The sequence below is a fragment of the Lynx canadensis genome, chromosome D3 (assembly GCF_007474595.2).
Source record: "Lynx canadensis isolate LIC74 chromosome D3, mLynCan4.pri.v2, whole genome shotgun sequence".
Classification (NCBI taxonomy): Eukaryota; Metazoa; Chordata; class Mammalia; order Carnivora; family Felidae; genus Lynx; species Lynx canadensis.
Window position 1 is genome coordinate 31667182 of NC_044314.2, and position 26576 is coordinate 31693757.

The 26576-nt window shown below is 37.8% G+C and overlaps 1 protein-coding gene across 1 annotated transcript in view; it reads right to left on the bottom strand.

Annotated features, from left to right (window-relative positions):
• Positions 1–5622: 5622 nt before the first annotated feature.
• The window catches only part of PIK3C3 (phosphatidylinositol 3-kinase catalytic subunit type 3), a 148297-nt gene continuing 127343 nt past the window's right edge, over positions 5623–26576 (bottom strand). The window contains exons 24-25 of the mRNA XM_030335994.1: positions 18184–18309; positions 5623–8849 (exon numbers count right to left, since the gene is read on the bottom strand). Coding sequence (XP_030191854.1) covers positions 8835–8849; positions 18184–18309 — 141 coding nt within the window. The 3' untranslated portion in view covers positions 5623–8834. The remainder of the gene's footprint in view (positions 8850–18183; positions 18310–26576) is intronic.

Genomic DNA, 26576 nt, shown 5'->3' on the forward strand with positions numbered 1-26576 from the left:
CTCTCTCAAAATAAATAAGGTAAAAAAAATCAATTGAGCATAAATTAATGATTTATTTCTGTATTCTCAAATATATTCCATCAATCTATATGTCTATCCTATGCCAGTACCATACTGTCTTGATTACTATAGCTTTGTGGTAAGTTTTGAAACCAGGGAACTTGAGTCCTTTAAATTTGTTCTTTTTGAAGCTTGTTCTGAGCATTTTTGATCACTTTCACTTCATAAATTTTTATCCTTTAAATACCATTTACTAACAGAAAACTTGAGATTATATCCCCCAATCTTTTCTGCAGCTGTCACAAGCTGTGCTTCATATATATACATATATACATACACACACCTACAATGGAATACTATTCAGCCTCAAAAAGAACAAAATCCTGTCATTTGTAACATCATGGATCAACCCGGAGGGTATTATGCTAAGTGAGATAAGTCAAACAAAGAAGGATAAATATCACTTTTTTTGTGGAATCTAAAAAAAAAGAATTTATAAAAACAGAGTAGAATGGTGATTACCAGAGGCTTGGTAGGGAGGGATTGGAAAGATGTTGTTTCAAGGTATAAATTTATAACTGGTAGACAAGTAAGTTCTGGAGGTCTAATACACAACAGAGTGATAAAAGTGAACAATAAATACTGTATTATAAATTTCAAAGTTACCAAGAGACTAAATCTTAACTGTTCCCAACACAAAAAGAATGATAGAGGCGTGAAAAGGGTGTTAACGTTACTGTAGTAATCACATTGCAATATATAAATGTATCCAACCAGCACATTGTATGCCTTAAACTTACACAGTGTTATATGTCACTTATATTTCAATTAAAAAATATTTTTTAAAATGAGTTACAGATGGAAGCCTCATAACAGGCACTGCTGTGCATGGTATGGGCCTTAACCTTCAAAACACCATCCTCACTGCCACAACACGCGCGCGTGCGCACACACACACACACTCACACACTCACACACTCACACACTCACAGAGCTCCCTGACATTTTCGGATGTGCACAGGGCTCTTGGATGTTTGTGTTCTTAGAACACCACTGTCTTCTTTCCGTTTTCCAAGTGAGTTCTGTTTCAAATAAAAAGTGTGGCCTCTTAAAGCTGTCAGTGTCCCCACTTTCAGTCACAGATAGAACATAATTATCTTATTCTCTCTTTGAGTCTCACTGAATCTCCTCTCCCCTTGTACTGTGGGCCTCCCAGAGTTCTGTGCTCACCTGGCACCATAAATGCTAATGGAGTAGCAAGGGCAGGGGATGGGGACAGACAGATAAACCTACTATGGGCATCTCCTCCTCCACTCGTGCACATGCTCCACTGTCTCAACAGACTTCAGATAAAAAACACCAACTCAAAGATTAAATTACTAAGCTCTTAACACAGCAACAACAGAGCATTAAACTAAGCTCAGGGCCCTTCTGAATGTGGAGTTTTGTGCAACTGCACACGTAGTACCCCCACCAAGCTGGCCCCCGTCATCAGCAGGCCACCACTGGCCTCTAACTCCACGCGATTGGATGAGATAACTTCTGGAAGTGCAGACAGAAAGAACATAGGGTCCCAGCCACAAGCACTGTGGTGGTTCAACATCTAGGGGCTCACCAGAGAAGAACCCACAAAGGTGGCGAAGAAAGAGCAACCAAGGAAGTAAGGACACGATATGAAGAGATATTTGGACTTGATGCTGTTAATTGCATTTTCTGGGCCTTTCTTTCTGTGACACACTAAATAGGATGGCAGTGATGTCTGAGGGGCTCACTGTTGAGTTTCTGGCATAACTACCCGGACTGTGGGTGGGTATGGCAGAAGTGAGTCCATTCAGCTGTAGTGGACTGGCATATAAATGCTCTCATAGGAAAGAAAGTGCAGTAACATTTGAGAGCAAGTTCCAAACAGTTTTTGGATTCAGAGAGATGCTCGTAAGGAAATTTGAGTTAGGTGCGTGTACACAAGCACCAGACATTTGAGGGTTAATTCTACTGATTCAGTGGCAGCAAGGTGCATGGGGGGAGGGGGGGGGGTGGTTTCTCTAGGGAAAGACAAGCCCAAACCTCTGCTTCCTAGTGGTAATGCCCACAGGTACTGCAGCAGTAACCCTAGAAGAGGGATTAGAACCACTGGAGGTTTCTACCATACATTTTGGGAAGGGAGACAAATTCCTCTCCCGAGGCAAGAAAGAGTTCCGGTAATCCCAGAACACCAGTTTGGCTTTGTCCTCTCATAACTTAAGAAGCATCAATTTATGGAAAGGGCGCTACCCACTTCCAATTCACCAGCCACGCATGCTTCAAATAAAAGGATTAAAGGGGTTACCTTTTTGACGGCAGTGCAACACTCAAAAAGAGGTTATTCTCCTCCTCATGGTGAAGTCGGTGGTGCTTTCTCACTCCAAGCAGGAGAAAGGCCCCAAGAGAAGTGCCCAGAAGTTGGGAGGTGTCCGCTTATACCTTGAGCATGGCCTCCTGTTTGATTTCTGCCTCGCACTTGACTTTCCAGTCTCAAGCATTTTCTGAATTGAAGACTTCACGTCTCAAATAATGTATAAAGCACCATACTGTCCTTCAAGACCGAAGTCTCGCTAGCAATTTGTTATCTTGGTCGGAGTTGGGCCAACTGCTCAGGAACGTGCGTCCGTGGGCGTCTGCGAGCACCCGCCTGGGGCCTCGGACTTCTCCGTGGCTTCGAGCGGCCTGGGCTGGTCCACACTTACCCCGACAGGCAAGAAAGCTGGAAATGTGCAAGACGTCAGGTTCGGTGACTCTGGAAGGACAGCTGGTAGACGTGGCGTCCGCCAGGGCCTTGGAGGTTCACGGCAGGTCCCACAGCTACAGCGTGGGCGAAATTGGAGACGGAGGTGAAGCCCAGGTAGACACGTGGTGGAAGCGGCGGCCTGGGGTGGAGTCGCCCCGGAACCACCTGGTGCGCAGGAGGCGGAGACCCGGCCAAGGAGCCAACCTACTTCCCCGGCCACCTCTGGCGCCTCCGGAGAGCTAGGAAGCCAGCATTGCCTTGCTTTAGACCTGGAGTTGCTTCCGATCTCTTTTCCTAACCCTGGCTTTACTGATGTACAATTTACGTAATGTAATCCTGTCGCTTTTAGTAAATATGGACTTGTGCAGCCATCACCAAATTCCAGTTTCAGAACATTATTATTACACAAAGCTCCCTCATTTTTTTATAGTCCATTCTCCTTTTTACCTCAGCGCCTGGCAACCTCTGATCTGCTTTCTGCCTCTGAAGATTTACTGTTTCTGGAGGCTTATACTACGTGGTTATTTTGTGCCTGGCTTCTTTCACTTAATGTCATACTTCTGAGGTTCATCCATACTGTTGCAGTGTAAGCAGTTTTTGTTTATTGCCGAATAATATCCCAGTGTGTGAATGCATCATGTTTTGTTTGGACACTCGTCAGTCGATGGACATTTGAGTGGTTCCAATTTGGGGGGTTATTATGAATCATGCTAGGAATATTTATATACAAGTCTTTAGATGGGCAGGTTTTCAATTCTCTTGTAGATATCGAAGACTGGGATTGCAGTTTTGAAAGTTAAGTTTATGTCAAACTTTTTTTTTATGCCAAACTCAGATCTCTTTATTAGGTTTAAAAGAGAAGGTTAGATCAAGAATCCAACTTAATTAAAGTTGGTGATGGAAGTTCTAATTATTATCTTGTTAACTGAGAATTAACCATTATTTTACTTTTTGAAAAACTGAGCTAGATAGACATTGTACTAAGTATTTGGAATTTGGTATAATTAACTAAACATAATTGTTTCCTTTGATGACTGGTAATCTTGCAAAGGGTCATGATTATGAACAAAACAGTAATTGTTCAGTACTGTGTAAAGAGAATGTGGCTGAAGGTATAGAGGCACTAGGATATATTCTTGAGGTGGTTTTTTTTTTTTTTTAGTTCACTTTTCACTGAATTCCTGCAACTAACTTGGTTTATTTGCTTTTTTCTTCTAAATATATATATATATATATATATATATATATATATATATAGGCAATACCTAGTTATACAGCACGAAAGGTAAACTTTGACTCTCACAGATTCATTCTGTGGATGGATAACGGCCCAAGGAAGTCCAGAGGTTTGGGAGACAGGGGTTGTACAAAGCTGATGGAAATGAGGGACCTGGGTGTAAAGAATGATTTAAGGAGGTCTGGGTCTCTTGCAGTGACCAACATAAACAGAGATAAAGGGCATAATAATAAGACTAGTCCTCATGGTCTCAAGGCAGTTAGGATGGTGATGATCTACAGCTAAGGACCCCTAAGATGGAGCTGGTTCATTCAGATATGGATTACTCTATTTTGAGCTTATTTATATCCATATGTCCCTATCTAGACTCCAGAGTTCCACAATGGCAATATTGGATGCTAAATTAACTTCCGTTTTTAGAAAAATCAGGTATTTTATTTGGGGAGTTATTTGTTAAATTCAGACCAGCTAAGAACTAGGACTCCTTGGAGAAATGGTTGACTCCAGAGCTGAGGCAGAGAAAGGAGATGAGCCTGGAATATCTTGTTGTGCCAAAAAGTAAAAAAAGGGCTCAAAGAATATTGGGACTATGTCAAGGGACACAGGCACCAGCTTGAAAATACCTCAGTTCTGGAGTAATTTTACCATCAAAATAAATGATAATAGGAATGCATTTCCTAATACAATAGGAAGCCATATTAATATAAACAAATAAATGCATAATTAATAGATAAAGGAGAATTCTATCTTACAGTAGAACACTAAAAATCGTAGAAGAATAATGAAATTAAAAAAAGAAACAATTTGGCTTTTACCATAGTAATAAATGATTCAGGCAAGAATCATCAATCCATGTTAAAATTGATGGGTAAAAGTGGTAAAGAACAGGATATTTACATGGTTTTAAAGTATCTCCTCATAAAACTTATGAATTGCTTAATATTTTATAAGTATCAACTACAAATTAATTTCAGAATGAAGAAAGCTGGAAACCATCTTAACCAAGTAATAAGTTACCACACCAGGAATAGGACAAACTGACATCTTGTACCCTCTGGTGGGATGCCTTGAGAAGAACACAGCATTTTAAGTATTCTTACAAAAAAATGAATCAACCTTGAGGAAAATTAGACAAAATTTGTCTAATTTTCTTAGATTTGCTAAGTACAAAGCAAATCTAACTGCTTTGTACTTTTAAAAATATGTCAAAGTCAAGAAAGACAAGAGGGCTGAAGAGTAATTTCAGGTGGAAGATCACCTTCTGAAGCAGTTCAGCTTCTCTAAGTGGACACAAATCATGGGACATTCACGACCCTCTGAGGCTACTCATACCATTCCTCTTTAAACTGCTACGTTATTCAGATTCCTATAGTTTTTAGCTAATGTCCCTTTTTTCTTTTCCAGGATCCCATCCAGGTTGTATGCATTCTTTATGGTGAAGTTCATATCAAATTATTCATTTTGGCAAACCAGTATATTTTCTGTATTTGATATAGATAGTCCATGGTGTTTTGCAATCTATTTTTTTTTTTTATCCTAAGTCTCAATCTGGTTTATTCATCTATGTTTTAATTGCAATGTTAGGTCTATGTGCAAAGATACAAGGTACATCAGGATTGTAGGTTAACAGTTGCATAGTCAAGATTTATTTTACCTGTATGTTTTCGAATGATTTATGCCAAGGCAAGTATGAATATGTGGTATGATGATACAACTCCATTTCTTAAAAATTTGAAATTTACTTCAATTTACTTTCTCAGGAATTTTTAATTTTGTTTTATTAACTACTGCCTGCACCTTTGGTAATCCTGCTCATTACAGTCAGTCAACAAATCAAACAATCAATCAACAAATAAATAAATGGAATTTTGTTTTGGGGGGATCCAAGTCTCATGGACCACATACACATACCTCCTGCACATAGTAGAGGTCAGGACTGTCACCACGGACTCAGTGAGAAATGAAGGCCAGGAGAATTTGATGGTCAAGACTCTGGTCACTAGAATCTGAGTTATTCAACTTCAAATCCCAACTCTCCTCTCGCTTGCAACCTAACTTTGGGCAATGACTCAACTGTCTTAAAATTCTGGAAAATGGGGACACACATCTGCCTCATTGGACCATTATATACAGAATAATGAGATAAAGCATATGAAGCAATTAGCAGAGTCCTAATATATAACAGTGAGCCCTTATAAATGATGTTGACTGCTATTATTACAACATATACCCAACTGAAACCTCTATAATACAAATGAGCTGGGGAACATCTAAGCCTAATGTATACAGAATAGCAAAAATCAGGTTGTATCAGTCCTTCATTTAGGAATGTGAGCCACACTTTACTTCTTTCCCCACTTTTGCAGCCCCACTCTTGGTGGCTGCCATCAACATTTTCTTTCCCCAATGCAGAAATCTCACTCTGAGTGCTTATGGTACGTGACCATGGTACCCACATTCTTGAATCAAAGCACTGTGTCCTCACAAACACCTTTCTCAAACTCAAAACAAATATTGACAGAATGTGGAAGGTAATGATAATGAAGAAACATACAGACTACACTGTAAAGAAGGCTCTGAACAACAAAAACAATCGAGTTTGGGGAAGAGAGTAGGAACAAAGAGGTTGCTTGAAGCAACAGAAATTAAGACTGATAAATCACTTTTCTTTCTGATGTAGGCTCACCACCCACAGCTAAAATACTCTCTGCAAAACCATGGCCACTGTCTATCCTCAAAATGCTATTTCCTCACTCAGTACCCATCTTCCTTCTTAGAAAACTTTATTTCCCTTATGATTCTTACCAAGTTTGCACTGAATACAAGGTTATTCATGATCAACTCTCCATACCACTTGTCAGTGTTGGCCCTTATAGAATTCCTTATTAGTCCAAAAATAATTCATTGAGCCCTGCTATCAACATATTACTACCTATGTAAAGTGCAGCAAAGTTCATAAAGATGAGTAAGATGGGAGTTTTTACCTTAAACTTAGCTCAAACTAGTCAACAAATGAAGGCTCGAGGGTCAAATCTGGCCAAGGCCATTTGTTACATGTTGTCTATGGCTGCTTTTTTCCTCTAACAGCAGAGTTGAGTTGTTGTAACAAAGATTATATGCTTTCCAAAGCTTAACATAGTTACTACCTTGGCCTTTTACACAAAAAGTTTGCCAAACCTCTGAATTGGGAGATGCAAGTATAACAATAATACCCACCTTTACTAAATGCCAATTAAAAGGCCATAAATAAAGAATTTTAAGAGTTCAAAAGGTTGGCCACTTTCAACAGGGCCATTTTGAGAAAAGTTTTCAGAGCCAATAGACATAGGACTCAAAGAAAGAGAATGCAGATGGGTTCAACACTTCATAACAACAGAAAGTGATAAAAACATGTGAAGCACAGAAAAAGCAAGAGAAGGATGGAGCTTCCAGCTCATGTGGGCATCAAGTCTCTAAAGATGATTTGCAGAGGCCCTTTCATCTTTTCTGGTTTTCAAGTCAGCACGTATGTTACACAAACCAAACTCCATGTGCCTCTAAGGATGTCTCCCAATTACGTGCTTGCTATCCAGCTGGTAACCTCATTCTAAAAGGGCAAGCTCACAGATAATGACGATGTGGTGACAAACAGATGTTGTAATTGACTGTACTCTCTGAAACAGTGCCTCAATTTAACCTTCTAATCTTTCTGTCATCTGATATTTAATATTTATTCAAATATTATTTACTCAATGGAAGAATGAGACATTGTTTTTCTTCCAAAACAAAGTCACATGTGACTATGCAACGCATTAATTTGTAGAGATTATTAGTGTGTTACTCTTCTATTTTCAGATGTGCCATTTTCCCAAAGTTCCATGAGGCAAAAAGGCTAGATGGATTAGCAGGACTTTTAGTCTTAAAAGACAAACAATTATCAGAAATAATAATCAATAATTATTATTAAATACAAACAATAATCAGGAAAGATATATTATATTAACAAGTCTAGGAGAGCTATTTCAAAAAGCTTTTGAAAAGTAAGTTTACATCAAAAAAGTATTTATTGCAGAAAGACAATTTATGCTTACATGTGTATGTAAAAATATCTTGGGCTCAATACTAACAGCTGTGTCATTGTTATCTTTTGGCCAGTGACTCAGATTGACATATTTGCATGTCTTGATTCATGTACTTACAAGCTAGGAGAACTGTGAACTAACTATAGTTTTCAAAAAAGATATATATTTAAAAATGAGAGAAAATGACTGTCTTATTTGAAGTATATGCAATTGTTGAACTATTGTAAAAGAATGAGTCACAATATGTAAACCTTTAAGTACTGTAGATTAGGCAAAAACAAACATGAGCAGGGGAGAAAGAGGGGGAAGAGAAGGAGGGAGAAGGGAGAGACACAACAAAAAAGCCTTCTTAGTTGAGACAGTCCAAATTCATAACTGCTGTCTTGGTGTGAAGAGATGATTAAAAAAAAAAGAAAAAAAGAACATTTCAAACGCAGAGACTAAAATGTTTTACTATTTCAACATAAAATTCTTCCAGAACTCTCAAAGTATATACATGATCCTGGAATAAATTTTTCACTTCTTAGCTTATTAACAATGTGTACATTTGAAAATAAATATATACAATATTTCAAAACAAACCCTTCAAGACAATATTTAGACAGGGACATCCAAGGAAATTGAATTCAGGCACCATGTAACATTTAGGATATATGGTATCTTGAAGATTAAATGTTCTCTTCCTTGTTACTCTGAAGTCTTCCTTATACAGAGGTTGCTTCTAAAGGAGTTCTCTTACAGAGCCAAACATTTTGAGGTGCCAAACCCAGTTTCATTTTCTCCAGTACTATGAAAATTAAAAACAGATAAACAAGTAGTAATTAACATCAATGTTCACAAAGAAAGACAACAGAGTCTATAGTTTTAAAAAAAAATGCTTAGTTTTGTCATGACATTTTTAGAGACTGTGAAAACCTGTTGCTTATTCCACTTCATTGAGTGCAACCACTTTATTCCAGTACTGAGCGAGCTGGAATCAAATCAAAGAAAGTAGTCCTAAAAGAACAAGGAAGCCCGGTCAAGAGTTGTTTGGGGGCCAACATACAAACAGTGTTTGATTTTAAGATACCAAGTAAAAATAAAAGAAAACAATGCTTTTATCACCTATTTTTGCTACTTTTCTTCACTGTTACCTCAATATGGCTGATAAAGAGATCTGTGACACTGACCTTCTTCTCATTTTCTCTCTACATTAGCATTCATTGAAACTGAGAGGATGCTTACTTTTGAGAACTACTAAGCAAAAATAATCTGTAACAGTTAACAGTTGTCATTAACACGTACAGATGCCACCAACCACCACTTTCTCAGCACAAACAACTCTCCCTGTTGGGCGAACATACCCTGAGTCATCCATAACTCATGTGCCATCTTATTCAATAAAATAGATGTTGGCCATTATCTCGGAGGAAATAAGAATGCTGTACATGTGAAACAAAATCTTGTTTCCGTAAACTTCACCTCATTATTACTCTGATAAAAAACATGAGGGGGAAAAAAACTCACTGACAAGTATTTGTGGATGTGGATGTGCGTTCACATATATGTGTAAAAATGTCAAAGATGCTGACTAATTTTGGTCTGATATGATTTCGGGTGGCAATCCTAGCAAGAAAATGGTAAGATTCAGCTTTAATGCTAATAAGAAGAATGTAATTTCTGATTTAAGAAGCAGTATAGGGGGCACCTGGGTGGCTCAGTCGGTTGAGTGCCTGACTTTGGCTCAGGTCATGATCTTGTGGTTTGTGAGTTCGAGCCCCGCGTCGGGCTCTGTGCTGACAGCTCAGAGCCTGGAGCCTGCTTCGGATTCTGTGTCTCCCTCTCTCTCTGCCCCTCCCTCTCTTGTGCACTGTCTCTCAAAAATGAATAAATGTAAAAAAAATTTTTTTAAATAAAAAATAAAATAAAAAGAAGCTGTATAGGGGCACCTAGATGGCTCAGTAGTTTAGGCATCCAACTCTTAATCTCAGCTCAGGTCTTGATCTCAGGTTTTGAGTTTAAGCCCCATGCTGGGCTCCATGCTGGGCATGGAGCCTAGTTAGGGAAAAAAAGAAAACAAAACGCTGTTTGAATATTTTCAAGATGGTATCAGAGAAAATCAACTTCTCAAATGGTCCTGGGCACTTATATAAAATCACATACATTTATTTGGTGCCTACCATGTGCCAGGAATACCTCAGGTTGTGTGAGAGTCCCCAAGTTACTTAAGACAAAAAAAAAAAAAAAAAAACACCTGAAGACAAAATGCTCATAGAGAGAGTCACCACTCATATACACACACAAGCATATCCAAAAGTTGGGCAATGGTTGGGGAACTCATTCCTGGCAAAGAGCAAAGAGGTAGTGCTTGTGAGGGTTTGGGGGGAAATACTGCGTATGGAAAATTGTCATGGGGGTAAATCATTAGAGTATAATACAAAAAAGGACTCTTTTTAAGGCTGGTAGAAAATGATTAAAGCTGAAAATGCAGGTTAGAGCCAAATTGTGAAGGGTCCTTACAGACCTGTTAGGAAGTCTAAATATCCTGAAAACGATAAAAAAACCACACAAGTGTATATATGTGTTTGTATGCGTGAGAAAAACACTGCTACTGAACAAACGGTCTATATCTCCTAAGTACTTCAAAGTGTCTCTGTGAGAAAAAAGTTAGTAATACTACGTAGCAGAGCCAGTCCCAAAATATTCAAACGCCCTGTACATTTGATGAATTTATAAAAACCAGTTAAATGTAACCAGAAGGGCAGAAAAACAAGGTTATGACGACTAAACTTCCTAAAAGCAGTTAATGAAGCAAACAGACAAATCTCACCGTGGATGATACTCAAGTGTTTAAAAACTTTCCCCGGAGAAGAAATTAAGAATTTAAATTAAATTAAAGGAAATTAAATTTCTACAGATAAAAAGTAAACTGCAGGGCATTTTAGCTGAAAATTCTGGGGCATTCTGCTGACTGTTGCTATTATAGTAATTAACTGATCTTAAGACTTTAAAACATTTGGAATGCAGCAAGCTCCTCTAGTAGGTTTTTAAATGTCACAGGTTTTGATGGCTATTCGTGCCGTGGTGCTGACAGCAGTGCAACAGAGAGCACATGTGGGTCAATAAAATTCAAGCAAGACTGGTTTATGACCAACGTGCAAAATAAATGTTGTCCCACATTTACCATATTTACCTGGGAGTAACTACTCCCAATGGCTCCTTTTTATATCATACTCCATTGGCTGTCTGCACAGCTGACTTTTTCTTTCACTGGGCAGATGAAAGATCAAAGAAAAATTAAAGATCATTTCTTTTTTTATTTACAAGTGTATTTTTTAAAACTCACTACTCACAAAAAAATCCATTCACCTCCATTAAATTAAAGCTTTAACGTGTATCAAGAAAAACATGATTTAGAAACTACTGTCTATTTCTACAACCACAGGTCTGGGTTTGATTCTGGACTTTTGTCCCCTATTAACCACGAGACCTTGTGTATGTTATTTAACCTCAGCCTCGGTTTTCTCATCGATGAAACGGGCCTGGTGATATACACACTTCACAGGTGTGAGGATTAAACAAAGCAATGCAGAGAAATCTCTTTACATAATTCCTGGTACATCCAAGTGTTCAATAGGCTGTAATTACTACTATTATTGCTGTTTCTTTGTTGTTAATTTTTATTCCTCCCAGGATAATTCAAACAAATTAGGAATAGATCAGATGGGGGACACAAAATGATATAAAATAGTTTTGTATGATATACTGGCATTATGATACTTATTTAAGCCACTGGTCTGGGAATCATCTGACTCTTTAGAAACTTATTTAATTAAAAAAAAGTTTGTTTCTTGAGAAAAATTTCTCTTTGGCTAAAGAATTTAATACTCTTTGTTTTGTTCAATAAAATATTTTATGCTGTTGTCCTTTATTCCAAATGGTAAAATACGGTCCATATAACATAAACTCAGAAATGATGCTCTCTTCTCCTCTCCGCGGGCATCTTCTGCATCTATGCGCTCTCACGGGAGAGTAGAGGGTAGAGCAGGCACAGTGCAAACATCTACACTGTGGTCAGGTGGTAAGGTCAGTACACGAAGGTAAAATAGGAACACAAAAAAACACGATTACTCGAGAAAAGCCCTTCACAAGGAAACACATTACAGACAGTTATCTCCCCCAAAAGTCCAAAACAGGAAGCTTTTCCCTTAATACTGACGCAAAACAATTTGTTTCTCTGAGCAGCAGATGGGGCAGATAGATTGCCTGCACTCAGAAGCCGTGTTGTGCAAAACACGAGAATCTTCAATACTGGAATCACATGCAGCACAGTCATGGGAGACACTGGGTCTGAAACATTACCAAAGGAGCTCCTCTCACATTTATTAGAGGACGTATGCTCTTCAGGAAAAACATCAGGTAGAATAACCACATTGTTTTTCTCCTTTCATTTTTCTTTTAATCTCCACAAGTATGTATAGTTGAATTCTCTTCAGTTAAAGGCACATAACTTTACCTCAAGTGTTAAGTTCAGGTGCCCCTCTGCTTGGACCTGTGCTTTTCCCCCTTGAACACCACAGGGGCTAAGTAAGGATTCTTGCCAAATGTATAGCAGTAATGTGTTCTCGGTATCTTGGGCTGGAATTTAGGCAAACATTCTGAACCCAATCTGTTACTGTTTTACTCTCAGTCTGCAAAAAAATGCATCTCTAAGTATTAAAATGATTGGAAACCACACCCCACTTTCTAGCCTTCTATCATCAATCGGTAAAGAGAGAGACAGGAGAAAGTAAAAACAGGGAAGAAATGGGTTGTACTGTGAGAGATCACCACCCAAAGGCCTAGTTTTAGTGCAGTAAGTGCCCCAAACTAAGTGACCTCTACCTTTCTGTGCAGCTAAGACTAGAAAGCCTTTTAAAGACATTTCAGTGGAGACAAGAGTTCTGATGAAGCAATTTCAAAGACAATGACCTAAATAAAAGTGTTTTTCAGTGGAAAATTTGTATCACTAATAGGTGGGTGTTGCTAGGCAACATATATTGCAGTGTTTAATCTCTACCCTTCCTAGCAAATGGTATGATGGAAGATAATAAGGCTTTTCAGCATTGCAACATAATAGTTCTATGTGGCAATTTTGTGGTCTTCTTATAGACTATAATTTCTTTTATGCTGAAAAACTATAGTTTTTGTTAACATGTATCAATTAAGTTATCTCCATTTTTAGAAAACTGTCCTACAATCCACAGTGATTAATAGGAATGCACTGAAATTAGCCAAACTCATTTAGCAATGTACATCTTTATAATAAATGCTTTGAGTGACCAGAAGAAACAGATGTTGGTCACCCGGATTTGCATGTGCAAATAATTTATTAGTATCACTACCTAAAAAAGATACATAGTCACTATTTAGAAAATATACTGCATTTAGGAGTGTGAGTTTCAAGAAGAAAATAAACTTCAGTTTAGATATAGCTATGCTTCTGTCATTTGATAATTTCAAAAGACTATGTGAAGTTAAAACTTTACTCAGTGTCTCTTGTAACCCTCAATGCCTAAAAAAATTCCAATGAAATCAAACATCCTTAGTTTATTCTTATTCTGATATTGTTTCAGTTGCACAAGAGTACAGACACAGGTGACAAATATATTTAAGGACACCTCAGATAGCATGAGCATTTTCAAGTTCATCTCTTAGGATGTAGAAAAGGGGATATTCTGGTAAAGACCTGAATTTAATAAGTTAGGAAATGTTTTATGTGGCTCAGCCTTCTCATTTATAAAAGAAGAGAATGTTAAAACTCACTTTTGTGGTTGTTAAGGATTATATAATATTAAAAAATAGCGAAGCACTATATGAAATACAAAGTTCAAATAAATAAAGTATGGCTATTGTTGTCTCAGACACTGTTATCTGTCATTATAAAGTAGACAGCTGAGAGAGATGGTCTAAAAATTTTTGTCTACATAAATATTCATGTTGCATTAAACCTCCACTTTTACCTGTCTGGGATGATGCTGGTAGTATTAAGTCACTGGAATAATCCAGATATTTGCTCTTATTAATATTCATGCTGCTACAGCCTTAATTTTAGATAATAACACTATTTTGCTATCAAGAATCTATCCTAGCCCAAGAAAGTGTGTAACAACGAAGACCAAGTAAGATCAAATAACTATTTATCCAGGATTTCTAAGAAAATTGAAACCTAAAAGACTTAATACTTCTTTCCAAGAAATATAATCATCCATTAGTTCATATGTATAAAATGATCCTTCCCACATCTAAGAATACATCCATCTCTATTACCAATTTATCACCCATATTCATATTTTCTCTGTGAACATTAAAGGTATGTGCATTAACTCTTAGTTCTGAACAACCTTCATAATTTAACCATCAGTGCTGGGGGTTTCATTTACTTTTAGTTTTTGTAGTAGTCAGTATAAGCTTTATATATGGAAAGCAAGTGACCTTTGTACATCTCTGATTATAGATTAAATTTATATTAGTGTTTACCTCAATACCAATCACTTTACCGATGTGGAAACTGAGGCCCAGAGACATTGGTAAATGAAGGTGCCTCTATTACTACCTCCCCCAGATAATAATGTGGTCCCTTTTTTTTAATCTAGCTTTCTGTCTCCTCTATTTTTAACACAGAATATTAAGAAAAAGAGTCTTTCTATTCTTAGATGGAGTGAGCAATGCAAAAACAGGCATCTTATGTAATTGGCAACACAATTTCAAAACTATAGTAAAGTATGCCACAAGTTCATTTACAGAACTTGAAGGCTCAAACTTTAACCTGGATTGTATCAGATGAGTGGTAGTTAAGCTTTCAAAGATGTAACACTTAATCCCTCTCCTCCCAAGAGAACACTCTATCTCTTGTTCCTGAGAGCAGGGGCTGGCCTTGAGACTTGCTCTAAGAGGCCTGCTGCTTCTGCTCTCGCGTTCCTGCGGAGCAGCCAGTCACCATGCAGTAGAACAGCAGCCCCGGCTAGAGTCCTGAGTGGTGAGAGAAGTGGAGAGGCCGTCTGGAAGAGCACCAAAGAGATGTGTGAAACCTTCTGGGCCCTTCAGACAAACCCAGTCATGGGCTGAAAGCAGCTGAATAGTGAACCCACCTGACGTAACAGGAAACAAAAGAACCATGTGGTTGGGCTCTGGCTGAAATCTTGACTAGAGAATCATAAGAAGTTTTTTAAGTTTTTTAAGCTAGGAAGTTCAGGTTTGTTACATAGCTACAGATAATCTGAAATGAGGTGTTAGGCAGCTGCATTAATTTCAAGTGTGGAATTTTAGCTCCATTATATATGGTAAATAAATGTCCAGGAAAATAAGGGAGAAAAATGAGAAACTTCAAGTATACAAGAAAGAAAACCCATGAAGGAGAGAAATTTGTACAGTTGTCAATAAGGACAGAGCAAAATAAAATATAAATAACCAACTCTAAAGGAAATGCAAAGACAAAGAAGTTAAAAGTTTCTAACCTCAAACATGTTACAACTATTTGAGTATTAAAAAAGAAAAACAAAAGGTGTACATAGAAAAAGGCAGAGAGAGATGGGCGACTGAGTGGCTCAGTCGGTTAAGTGTCTGACTTTGGCTCAGGTCATGATCTCACAGTTCATGAGTTCAAGCCTGGCATCCAGCTCTGTGCTGACAGCTCAGAGCCTGGAGACTGCTTTGGATTCTGTATCTTCCTCTCTCTGCCCCTCCCCCATTGTGCTCCATGTCTTTCTCTGTCTTAAAAAAAAAATAAAAAGAAGGGCGCCTGGGTGGCTCAGTCACATAAGCATCCAATGTCAGCTCAGGTCATGATCTAATGGTCTGTGAGTTCGAGGCCGGTATCAGGCTCTGTGCTGACAGCTCAGAGCCTGGAGACTGCTTTGGATTCTGTGTCACCCCCTCTCTGTCACTACCCCTCTCCCACTCACACTCTGTCTCTGTCTCTCAAAAATGAATAAACATTAAAAAATTTTTATAAATAACTTAAAAAATAAAGGGAAAGAAAAAGGGAGAGAAAATAACAGGATTGCGTGGGCTATGTCACAGAAAATTTCATTAACACATAACATAAATAGTGGGGAGCAAAATGTTGACAAGAGAACTGGCTTCAAAATACTAGATATGGAAGTCAAAAGATCTGGGTTCAAGTTTTGGTTCTGTCCCTTCTTTGTTAGCCACATGAAGATGGCTAAGTCATTAAACCGTTCTGGACTTCTATCCTATTCTATTGCTTCTATTGCTCTAAAACACTCTGCTGTATTATGTGTGGACTCAGATTCACCATTAGCTAGACAAATCACTTACATACCATCTGAATCACAGTTTATTCTCTTGAGAATTGACTGGATAGGATTAATAACCTGGGATGCAGAAATTGATTTGGTCCTTATAATAAAATATGACCTGAATTGGTGTTCTGGGAGAAGAAACTTTTTGTTAAGCCAGGAAAAGAGTATAAGCTAACATCTACAGGAAGAAACCCCTTTAAGTTCATTGGATATTTTTTAAGTGGATAAGCCATTGTACTAATAGGTGAGTAATAGATATAGCCCTGACTTCAAGAAGTTTGCATTTTAGGAGTTATAAGACAAGAATCCAAATATCTGTAATAGAGGGGCGCCTGGGTGGCTCAGTTGGTTAAGCGGCCAACTTCGGCTCAGGTCATGATCTCGTGGTCTGTGAGTTCGAGTCCCGCATCGGGCTCTGTGCTGAGAGCTCAGAGCCTGGAGCCTGTTTCAGATTCTGTGTCTCCCCCCTCTCTCTGACCCTCCCCCATTCATGCTCTGTCTCTCTCTGTCTCAAAAATAAATAAACGTTAACAAATATCTACAATAGAAAGCAAATATAAGTGCAACTCAATAAAGTTAAAAGTATTATAAATATCCAGAGGAAGATCAATCAAAGTGGCATTAAGAATACATCTTGGTGGACAGACTGGATTTGGTAAGCATTAAATTTACCAAAGATTCATTATAAGAAAAGATGGATGTTCTGGTGCTGACGAAATGGCAGCTGCAAAGTAATCACAGAGACAGAAGAGATCAAAATATTCAGAGACAGTATTAGGGAAACAGCTTGGAAAGTAGCTTGGAATACAATCCTGGAAGGCCTTGAACTTCCAGAGACCGGTCTTCACTGTTAGGCAACGGGGAAACACTGCACATTGACATTAACAAGGGGGGGGGGGGCGAGAGGACAAAGTAAAACATTATATTGTGAAAATATATCTGATATTTAGAATAAAAAATGCTTACAGAAAAAAAAAAGGCTAAAACAGAGAGAAGAGTTATAAAGCATTTTAGTTATCCAAGGTATCGTAAAGAGCAAAAAAGGGATTAAAATGTTAGGAGTCCAAAAATGATAGAAAATGGTAATTAAAGAAACAGTTAAACTGGCAAGGCTTGGTGATACAATGGTACTGGGTGAGGGAGAAGTCAAGCGGACAGGCTTTGAGCTTGGGTGATTAGTAAAATTACCAACAGAATATGCAAAGTGAGGAAGGGGTGCACAAGGAGAAGAGTGTGAGGGTAGGGGGCAGGGGGAAAGAGGTCTCATTTTTCTGTTTGCTCACCATTTTCATAATCATCATCATTATGAAATTCATAATGAAACCCGGCTTTAAACCTGAGGTTTAGCATTACAGGCTAGTGTGAAAAGGTCTCCCTCCCTCAGACATTTGTATGCAAGCTTCTGCTAACAGTAAGGCTACAGACAGACCTTTTCAGTACATGATGCGCACTGCTTCACTCGGCTTCAAAACTCCTTTCCCAGCACTTCACCATTTGTGAAAACCCAACATGTGCTCAAGTCTCACTTGCCAAGGCCACCCTGTTAGACCCATGATCATTCTCAAGGAAGGTTTACAATCACCACTGACGCCAAAGGACAAATACACCAATGCTAATACTCCACAATTTAGCTGACGACTAAGAAAATTTCAGTGGGCTGTTTTAGAATTGATAATGTATGCGGCATGTTCACAGTGGCTGGCTGGTGAGATGGCAAAAACGACTTGACAAAGAAAATAAGGAAAAGGCATCATTAGCAGGAGAAAAGTATGGCTCTCTGAGGACTCTGGGGTAGGACACGGGGAGGCAGAGATAAAGTCCACTGCACTGAGAACTTACCTGGGCAAACTTGTGAATCTGTTCTACCACTGCAGCAAAAAGAGCATGGACACTTTCATCAATTAGACTCTGCATGTAATGCACGGCCTCTTCATCAGATAGGTCTAGTCGGAATTTATCCTGAACCTATAAGATCACAGTATGTTAGTCTTGAGTGGGGGGGGTGGGGGGGGGGAACATACTTTGAAGAGACAGAACCAAATGGATACAGATGTTATTACAATATATTATGACTGATTTCTGTGACAAAGAAGTGTTTTATAACTTACAAGAAGTTCTGAAGTTATTATTCTTTTGAGTGTCAAAGTTTACTGTTTTTGCTATATGCTGTAAATCACCCTATCCTTGTTGTTACCTAGGAATAAACCTAACCAAAGATGTAAAAGATTTGTATGCTGAAAAGTATAGAAAGCTTATAAAGGAAATTGAAGAAGATACAAAGAAGTGCAACAACATTCCATGCTCATGGACTGGAAGGATAAATATTGTTAAAATGTCAATACTACCCAAAGCAATCTACACATTCAATGCAATCCCAATCAAAATTGCACTGGCATTCTTCTCAAAGTCAGAACAACCCTAAAATTTGTATGGAACCACAAAAGACCCCAAATTGCCAAACTAATATTGAAGAAGAAAACCAACATGGGAGGCATCACAATCCCAGACTTTAGTCTCTACTACAAAGCTGTAATCATCAAGATAGTATGGTATTGGCACAAAAACAGACACATAGACCAATGGAATAGAATAGAGAAACCACAAATATACGTACAACTAATCTTTGACAAAGCAGAAAAGAGTATCCAATGGAAAAAGACAGTCTCTTTATTTTATTTTATTTTTTAAATTTTTTTAATGTTTATTCATTTTTGAGAGAGAGAGAGAGAGAGAGGCGGGGCAGAGAGAGACAGAGAGAGTGGGGAAGGGGCAGAGAGAGAGGGAGACGCAGAATCTGAGGCAGGCTCCAGGCTCTGAGCTGTCAGCACAGAGCCCGATGCGGGGCTTGAACTCACGAACTGTGAGATCATGACCTAAGGCGAAGTCGGGCGCTCAAGCGACTGAGCCACCCAGGCGCCCCAAAGACAGTCTCTTTAACAAATGGTGCTGGGAGAACTGGACAGCAACATACAGGAGAATGAAACTAGACCACTTTCTTACACCATACACAAAAACAAACTCAAAATGGATGAAAGACCTGAATGTGAGACAGGAAACCATCAAAACCCTAGGAGAAAGCAGGCTACAACCTCTTTGACCTCAGCTGCAGGGATTTCTTACTTGTTACATCTCCAAAGGCAAAGGAATTAAAAGCAAAAATGAACTATTGGGACCTCATGAAGATAAAAAGCTTCTGCACTGCAAAGGAAACAATCAACATAACTAAAAGGTAACAGACAGAATGGGAAAAGATATTTGCAAATGACATATCTGATAAAAGGCTAGTGTCCAAAATCTATAAAGAACTTATCAAGCTCAACACCCAAAAAGCAAATAACCCAGATAAAAAATGGGCAGAAGACATGAATAGACACTTTTCCAAAGAAGACATCCAGATGGCCAACAGACACATGAAACGATGCTCAATGTCACTCATAATCAGGGAAATACAAATGAAAGCCACAATTGAGATACCACCTCACACCAGTCAGAGTGGCTAAAATGAACAAATCAGGAGACTGTAGATGCTGGCGAGGATGTGGAGAAATGGGAACCCTCTTGCACTGTTGGTGGGAGTGCAAACTGGTGCAGCTGCTCTGAATGCAACCTCAGTGTGGAGGTTCCTCAAAAAATTAAAAATAGAACTACCCTATGACCCAGCAATAGCAATACTAGGAATTTACCCAAGGAATACAGGAGTGCTGATGCATAGGGACACAGGTACCCCAATGTTTATAGCAGTGCTTTCAACAATAGCCAAATTATGGAAAAAGCGTAAATGTCCATCAACTGATGAATAGATAAAGAAGATGTGGTTTATATACACAATGGAATACTACTTGGCAATGAGAAAGAATTAAATCCTGCCATTTGCAGCAACATGGATGGAACTGGAGAGTATTATGCTAAGTAAAATAAGTCAGTGTATCTTGAGAAACTTAACAGAAGACCATGGGGGAAGGGAAGGGGGGAACAAAGTTACAAACAGAGAGGGAGGAAGGCAAACCACAAGGGACTCTTAAATACAGAGAGCAAACTGAGGGTTGATGGGGGGTGGGGAAGAGGAGAAAGTAGGTGATGGGCACTGAGGAGGGCACTTGTTGGGATAAGCACTGGGTGTTGTATGGAAGCCAATTTAACAATAAATTATATTTTTAAAAAAAGAAAAACTAAATAGTAAATGATTCTTAGGCCCTGCAAATTAAAAATAAAAAAACTGTTCTTTTAACTCAAAAGGGTGCTTTATTTTTTCACATTTCGAAGCTAGAACTACTGTGTAAGATTTAAAATGTGACATATTTAGGGGCGCCTGGGTGGCGCAGTCGGTTAAGCGTCTGACTTCAGCCAGGTCACGATCTCGCGGTCCGGGAGTTCGAGCCCCGCGTCAGGCTCTGGGCTGATGGCTCAGAGCCTGGATTCTGTTTCCGATTCTGTGTCTCCCTCTCTCTCTGCCCCTCCCCCGTTCATGCTCTGTCTCTCTCTGTCCCAAAAATAAATAAACGTTGAAAAAACAAATAAATAAAATAAAATGTGACATATTTATTAATAAATAATCTCCTTCACTTTATCCCTGTTGTTCATTATTAAATGGATATACCAAGGTGAGATGATAATAATATTCTCCCCCACTGTTTCACTGCCTATAGAAGAACAGAAACTATGTTAGTCACCGGCCAAATCAACTGAAGTAGATCTTCCAAAAATGTCTCCCTTCCTATAGCAATCCCTTATACCTCTGCAAAGAACTACTTTAGTTGGTCTGTAATTTCCAGTGACAGAGAAACTTTTCTTTGTTTCATATTTATAGTTCCAGTTGATTCCCAATAACAAGAAGTACTAGAAAAATTAGTAGAAACGTATGAGAATGGTTCCTAAAAAATAAAAGTCAAAGTTACTGATGACCACTTTGTGTAAAACACTTCACATCAAGATTTCGCCTGACTCTGAGATAGCAGTGAAGTAGAATAGTATTTCCATCTAGAAGATGCAGAAACTGAGGCACAGAGAATTTATGAAGCCAACCCAAAGACCCTTAACTGATGGCAGGGGTCTCACACTTCCAGACAATCTCATGCCACTGCACGAGATTATACTCTACTCCTTTCTCCTCTTATAAGTGTAGATAATGCTTATAAGCATTATACTCTACTCCCTTCTCCTCTTATAAGTGATCCATATATACTTTGGAAAAAGCAGGCAAGGAGAAAATGATGTTTCCAAGCAGATAAAAAATGGTCGTATTTAGTATTTACTGTTAAGTATAGAATTTAACTACCAGAAAAACGAAGAAGGACACAGTACAACAACCATGGCCGTAGAACGGTGCTCATCTCTTTGCTAGATCGGAGGTATACCAAATGACCCAACAGCTCTGCAGCTTCAGGCTGGGGAAGTACAAGAGAGGTGGGCATAAAGAGTGAAGGATGATTCGGCGGAGGGACATCTAATGGTCTGGGTTTTTTTGTTTTTAATTTTTTTTTTTTTTATGTTTATTTTTGAGAGAGACAGGGCATGAGCAGGGTAGGGGCAGAGAGCGAGGGGGAGACACGGAATCCGAAGAAGGCTCCAGGCTCTGTGTTGTCAGCACAAAGCCCGACTCGGGGCTCAAACTCGTATGACCTGAGCTGAAGTATGGCTCGTATGACTCATATGACCTGAGCTGAAGTAGGATGCTCAACTGACTGAGTCACCCAGGTGCCTCTGAAAGTCTATCTTGAATGAACTAGCTCTCCTATTTCTGAATCCCAATTAATGGCTTATCTCTTGAGTTTAATCCTTTAGTTTCCTTGACTTAGAAAGATGTCTGACAGGTCTGGAACTATTTTTAAAAGCATCAAAAAACTACAGATCAGAAGAATCAGAACTTCAGCCAATTGATCAAAACTTAAATGCTTGTACATGCGCTTGCAACACAAACAGAATATATATATTTGGCATAAAAAGATGTTATTTACCAAATATGAAAAAATAATCTTTTATAACAACGAAGTTAAGGTTAACTGCATATAAATGGTTGATTTGGTATCACATATACTGACCGGCCTACTTGGTATTGTCCCCTAGGTCCTTAAGATTCTAATCATTTTCTTCAAGCTATATTCTCTTTGCTCTTCAGATTGTATACTTAAGCTCTATTTACATGTGTGCATGCACACAAACATGCACAAACACAGTCTCTAACATTCCAATTAGTACTAAATATTGAGTTTGTCTTCAATAACCTTTTGATGTACACTCTTCTTGCATCCACACTCTCAGGGGTGTAGGGCTATTCCCCACACAACACACATTTCTAGACTAAACTATATTGTCTTTGGGGGCGACTGGGTGGCTCAGCTGGTTAAGCGTCCAGCTTCAGCTCAGTTCATGATCTCATGGTTCATGGGTTCAAGGCCTGTGTGGGGCTCTGTGCTGACAGCTCAGAGCCTGGAGCCTGCTTCAGATTCTGTCTCCCTCTCTCTCTTCCCCTTCTCCACTCATACTCTGTATACTCTTTCTCTTAAAAAATAAACATTAAGAAAATAAATTTAAACTATATTGTCTTTCATAAGGAGCACAGAGATATCATTTATACTTAATCTTTACCCTTTGTCTCTGAAAGCTCAAAACACATCATTGCGAAACTAATTCAGCATTCGTTAATAAAGACTTTTGCTTAAAACAATTTAGTGTTTAGCATCTCTGAAATAAAAGTAACTTTCATTAAAATAATAAAAGCAGATACTTCCTATTAAAATTTTTTATTTAAATTATTAGAATAAAAAAATTTTCCTTGTAATAATTATTCAATCACAAAAGTGATTACAACAAAGGAACACTTTTCATTCATCAAGGTGAAAGAAAGAGTTTTAATCTAAACAGTATTTCCTTGCTGAGTTCATTTGATTATCTGAACTGCATTAGAATAATAAAAAAAATCCCTTAATTGAATAAAAACCAGAATTTAAAATAAAGAGTAATTAAAAAGAAAAATGATAAAAACTGAAACCCCCATCCAACTACTGCTAAAAGAGAATCAATGCTATAATTGTTTGTAATAGGACACATGACTGCTAAAGAAAAATGACACCTACATTACCAAAACTCCCTAAGAGTGGATATTATGGCTTATATGCTTTAATAAACATAACTTGTAGGCACCAAGGAAATTTAATTTTACAGGTCATTCGAAACAGATCTTCAATTTGTAGATTTTCAATTATACATACACATATTCATTATAAATATGTGTATACATACAAATATGTATACATACAAATATATATGTATATAATTTTTTTTTGTTCTACAGATTAGTCAAAGATCAATTTAGAGAAAGAACATATCCCTTTATTCTTCAACACAAAACAGTATTATCTTGTTAAATTCCTTTGAATAAACTCATTAACACAATTTAAAAGATTTATTACTCATTTAAAGAAAAACACGAATGAAAAAGCACTGCTAAGTGGTGATGTTTATCCATTAAACCATTCTATTTCTCTTTCTTTCTTTTTTTTTTTTTTCTAAATAGAGACTCACCTGTATCAAAAAGCTAAGAAAATTCAAAACTCCCTGTAGATAGGCAATTGCCTTTTTTCAACACACTCTCCCTGGTAACAAAGCGAGTGATTTGCTAGGAAATACAGTTTTGTTTTGTTTTTTTTTTAATTGAAGTACAGTCAACATACAATGTTACATCAGTTTCTGAATACACAGGTCTTTTATCTCAAATATCTTAACTTCCTTTTATTCACTAGGACAATCTAGTCGGACAGAGCTAAGAAATCTTATTTCCATACCTCCTTTTAATTTATTCAGAAAGAGCTGACAAACCTAATTGGTGAGGCCCTTCCTGGCCACAAATCCTAAAATTTTCAAAATCAATGCCAACTCAACATTTCATTTTCCCCTCATTTTTATTTTTTTCTCTAAACGCTAATCACTATTAATATGTTACATATTTTAACTTACTTTATCCTGTTTCTTTTCTGTTTCCCTTATTAGAAGGTAAGCTCCTCATTGAAGGCAAGAAATTTTATTTTATTATTACTATAACTCAAACAATAAGATAGTGCTTGAGACACAGTAAATCTAAATAACTCAATAAATACTGTTGAGTGAATGAATGAAGTAGAAAAAATATTCATGAGAAGGATAAAGGTAAATGTAGGAGAATAATCACCCTTAGACTAGAGGAAGCAGGTAGGGTGCAGTTCAACACTAATGACTGTTTTGATCCATTAATAAAAGAGGATTTAAAGCAAACAGGGCAAAATGTTTAAATACAGATGGTGATTACTGGGTGTTTGTTACATGAGCATCTGTATTCTTTATGATTTAAGTAGTTCATATAAAATTTATTGAAAGAAAAAACGAGTATGATCTGTTTGCTCGTTTTTGAAAATTAGTCTATCCATTATGCTTTAGTTATATTAGCACTACAACACTTTGCTTTTATCAATATGCATTATTTTTATTAGACTACTTGGATAACTTTGTTCTAAATTATTAAAAGGATTAAAGCAACTTCTGTGCAAGCTTCCCACAGCATATAGCAAAGACTGGCACACTAACCTACTACTACCAGATACTTAACTGATGTCTGTGATTGATGACCATGTGTTTAAATCATTGTGATTCCATGTCACATTTTTTGGGCAATTGGGTTTTAAAAGAAATGAACAAATCTGATCAACAAAAATGTTATGTATCCCATCTATAAGTATTCAATTTCAAAAATTAAAACAAAACTGATATATACTAAATTAAGTTATGGAGACAGGAAAATATTGTTGCACTTTGTTAGGATTACTCGAATAATTTAACTAATCTCTCCTTCTCTCAGCTTCAAATTGCTACACTCTATTTCCCTAGTTGGCTTCTATTCATGAGGCCAACACAAAAATGTTCCAAGTGGTAAGACTTCGAAGTAATGTTAGCAATTGTTATTTCAACAAGGTATAAAAATCTACACTTTTTCTGTTTAATGTTTATTTATTTTTTGAGAGAGAGAAAAGATAGCATGAGCTGGGAAGGGGCAGGGAGGGGGGTGGTGCAGAAGATCCAAAGCAGGCTCTGTGCTGACAGCAGAGAACCCGACATGGGGCTCAAACTCACAAGCTGAGATCATGACCTGAGCCAAAGTCGGACACTTAACCGACTCAGCCACCCAGGCGCCCCAAATATTTACATTTCTCAAAAAATGAAATATATGAAACATAAATTTTAGCCTATTCCAGCATAAGTTTACAACATTATCAGGACTTTAATGTCAAGTGTATGTTGCAAATAATTACTTCATATTCTTTTTTTAAATTTTTTTTTTTCAACGTTTATTTATTTTTGGGACAGAGAGAGACAGAGCATGAATGGGGGAGGGGCAGAGAGAGAGGGAGACACAGAATCGGAAACAGGCTCCAGGCTCTGAGCCATCAGCCCAGAGCCCGACGCGGGGCTCGAACTCACGGACCGCGAGATCGTGACCTGGTTGAAGTCGGACGCTTAACCGACTGCGCCACCCAGGCGCCCCTTATATTCTTAATAAAAGAGCAGAAAGCAAAGAAAACCTTTTATGAAATACCCTTTTGAGGAGATATTTGGTGAAATACATTTTTTTCAAGGTTCACTTAATTGAAATCAGAAAACAGCTAAGGAGTACCCATCTAAAGGCAAACAACTAATACATACATGCATTTTTTTCTTCACAAAATAAATTACTTCTGTGTTAAAAGATAGGGCCGCAAAGACAACTGTTAACAAAAGGTCACTGACCTTATACAGTAAAATCATGACTTTCTAAAAGAGAAATAGAAGATCTAATAAGAACAAGAACGACGTAACTTAACTGGCAGAAGAAACTGGAAGACTCAGTTTGACAAACACCGTTAGAGAATTTTCATAATTTGACTTCTGAACACAAGTGAAGTTAGGGAAAAGTGAATATATAACCAGAGATAAATGGATTTAAAATACACAGCAAAACAAATCCTGAATATAACAATGCAAAAAACAAAAACAAAAACAAAAAAATAATAGTATTTGGAATCTAGTGCACCCATCAATTATAGTCAAGGAAATTTTTTTTTTCAACGTTTATTTATTTTTGGGACAGAGAGAGACAGAGCATGAACGGGGGAGGGGCAGAGAGAGAGGGAGACATAGAATCGGAAACAGGCTCCAGGCTCCGAGCCATCAGCCCAGAGCCTGACGCGGGGCTCGAACTCCCGGACCGCGAGATCGTGACCTGGCTG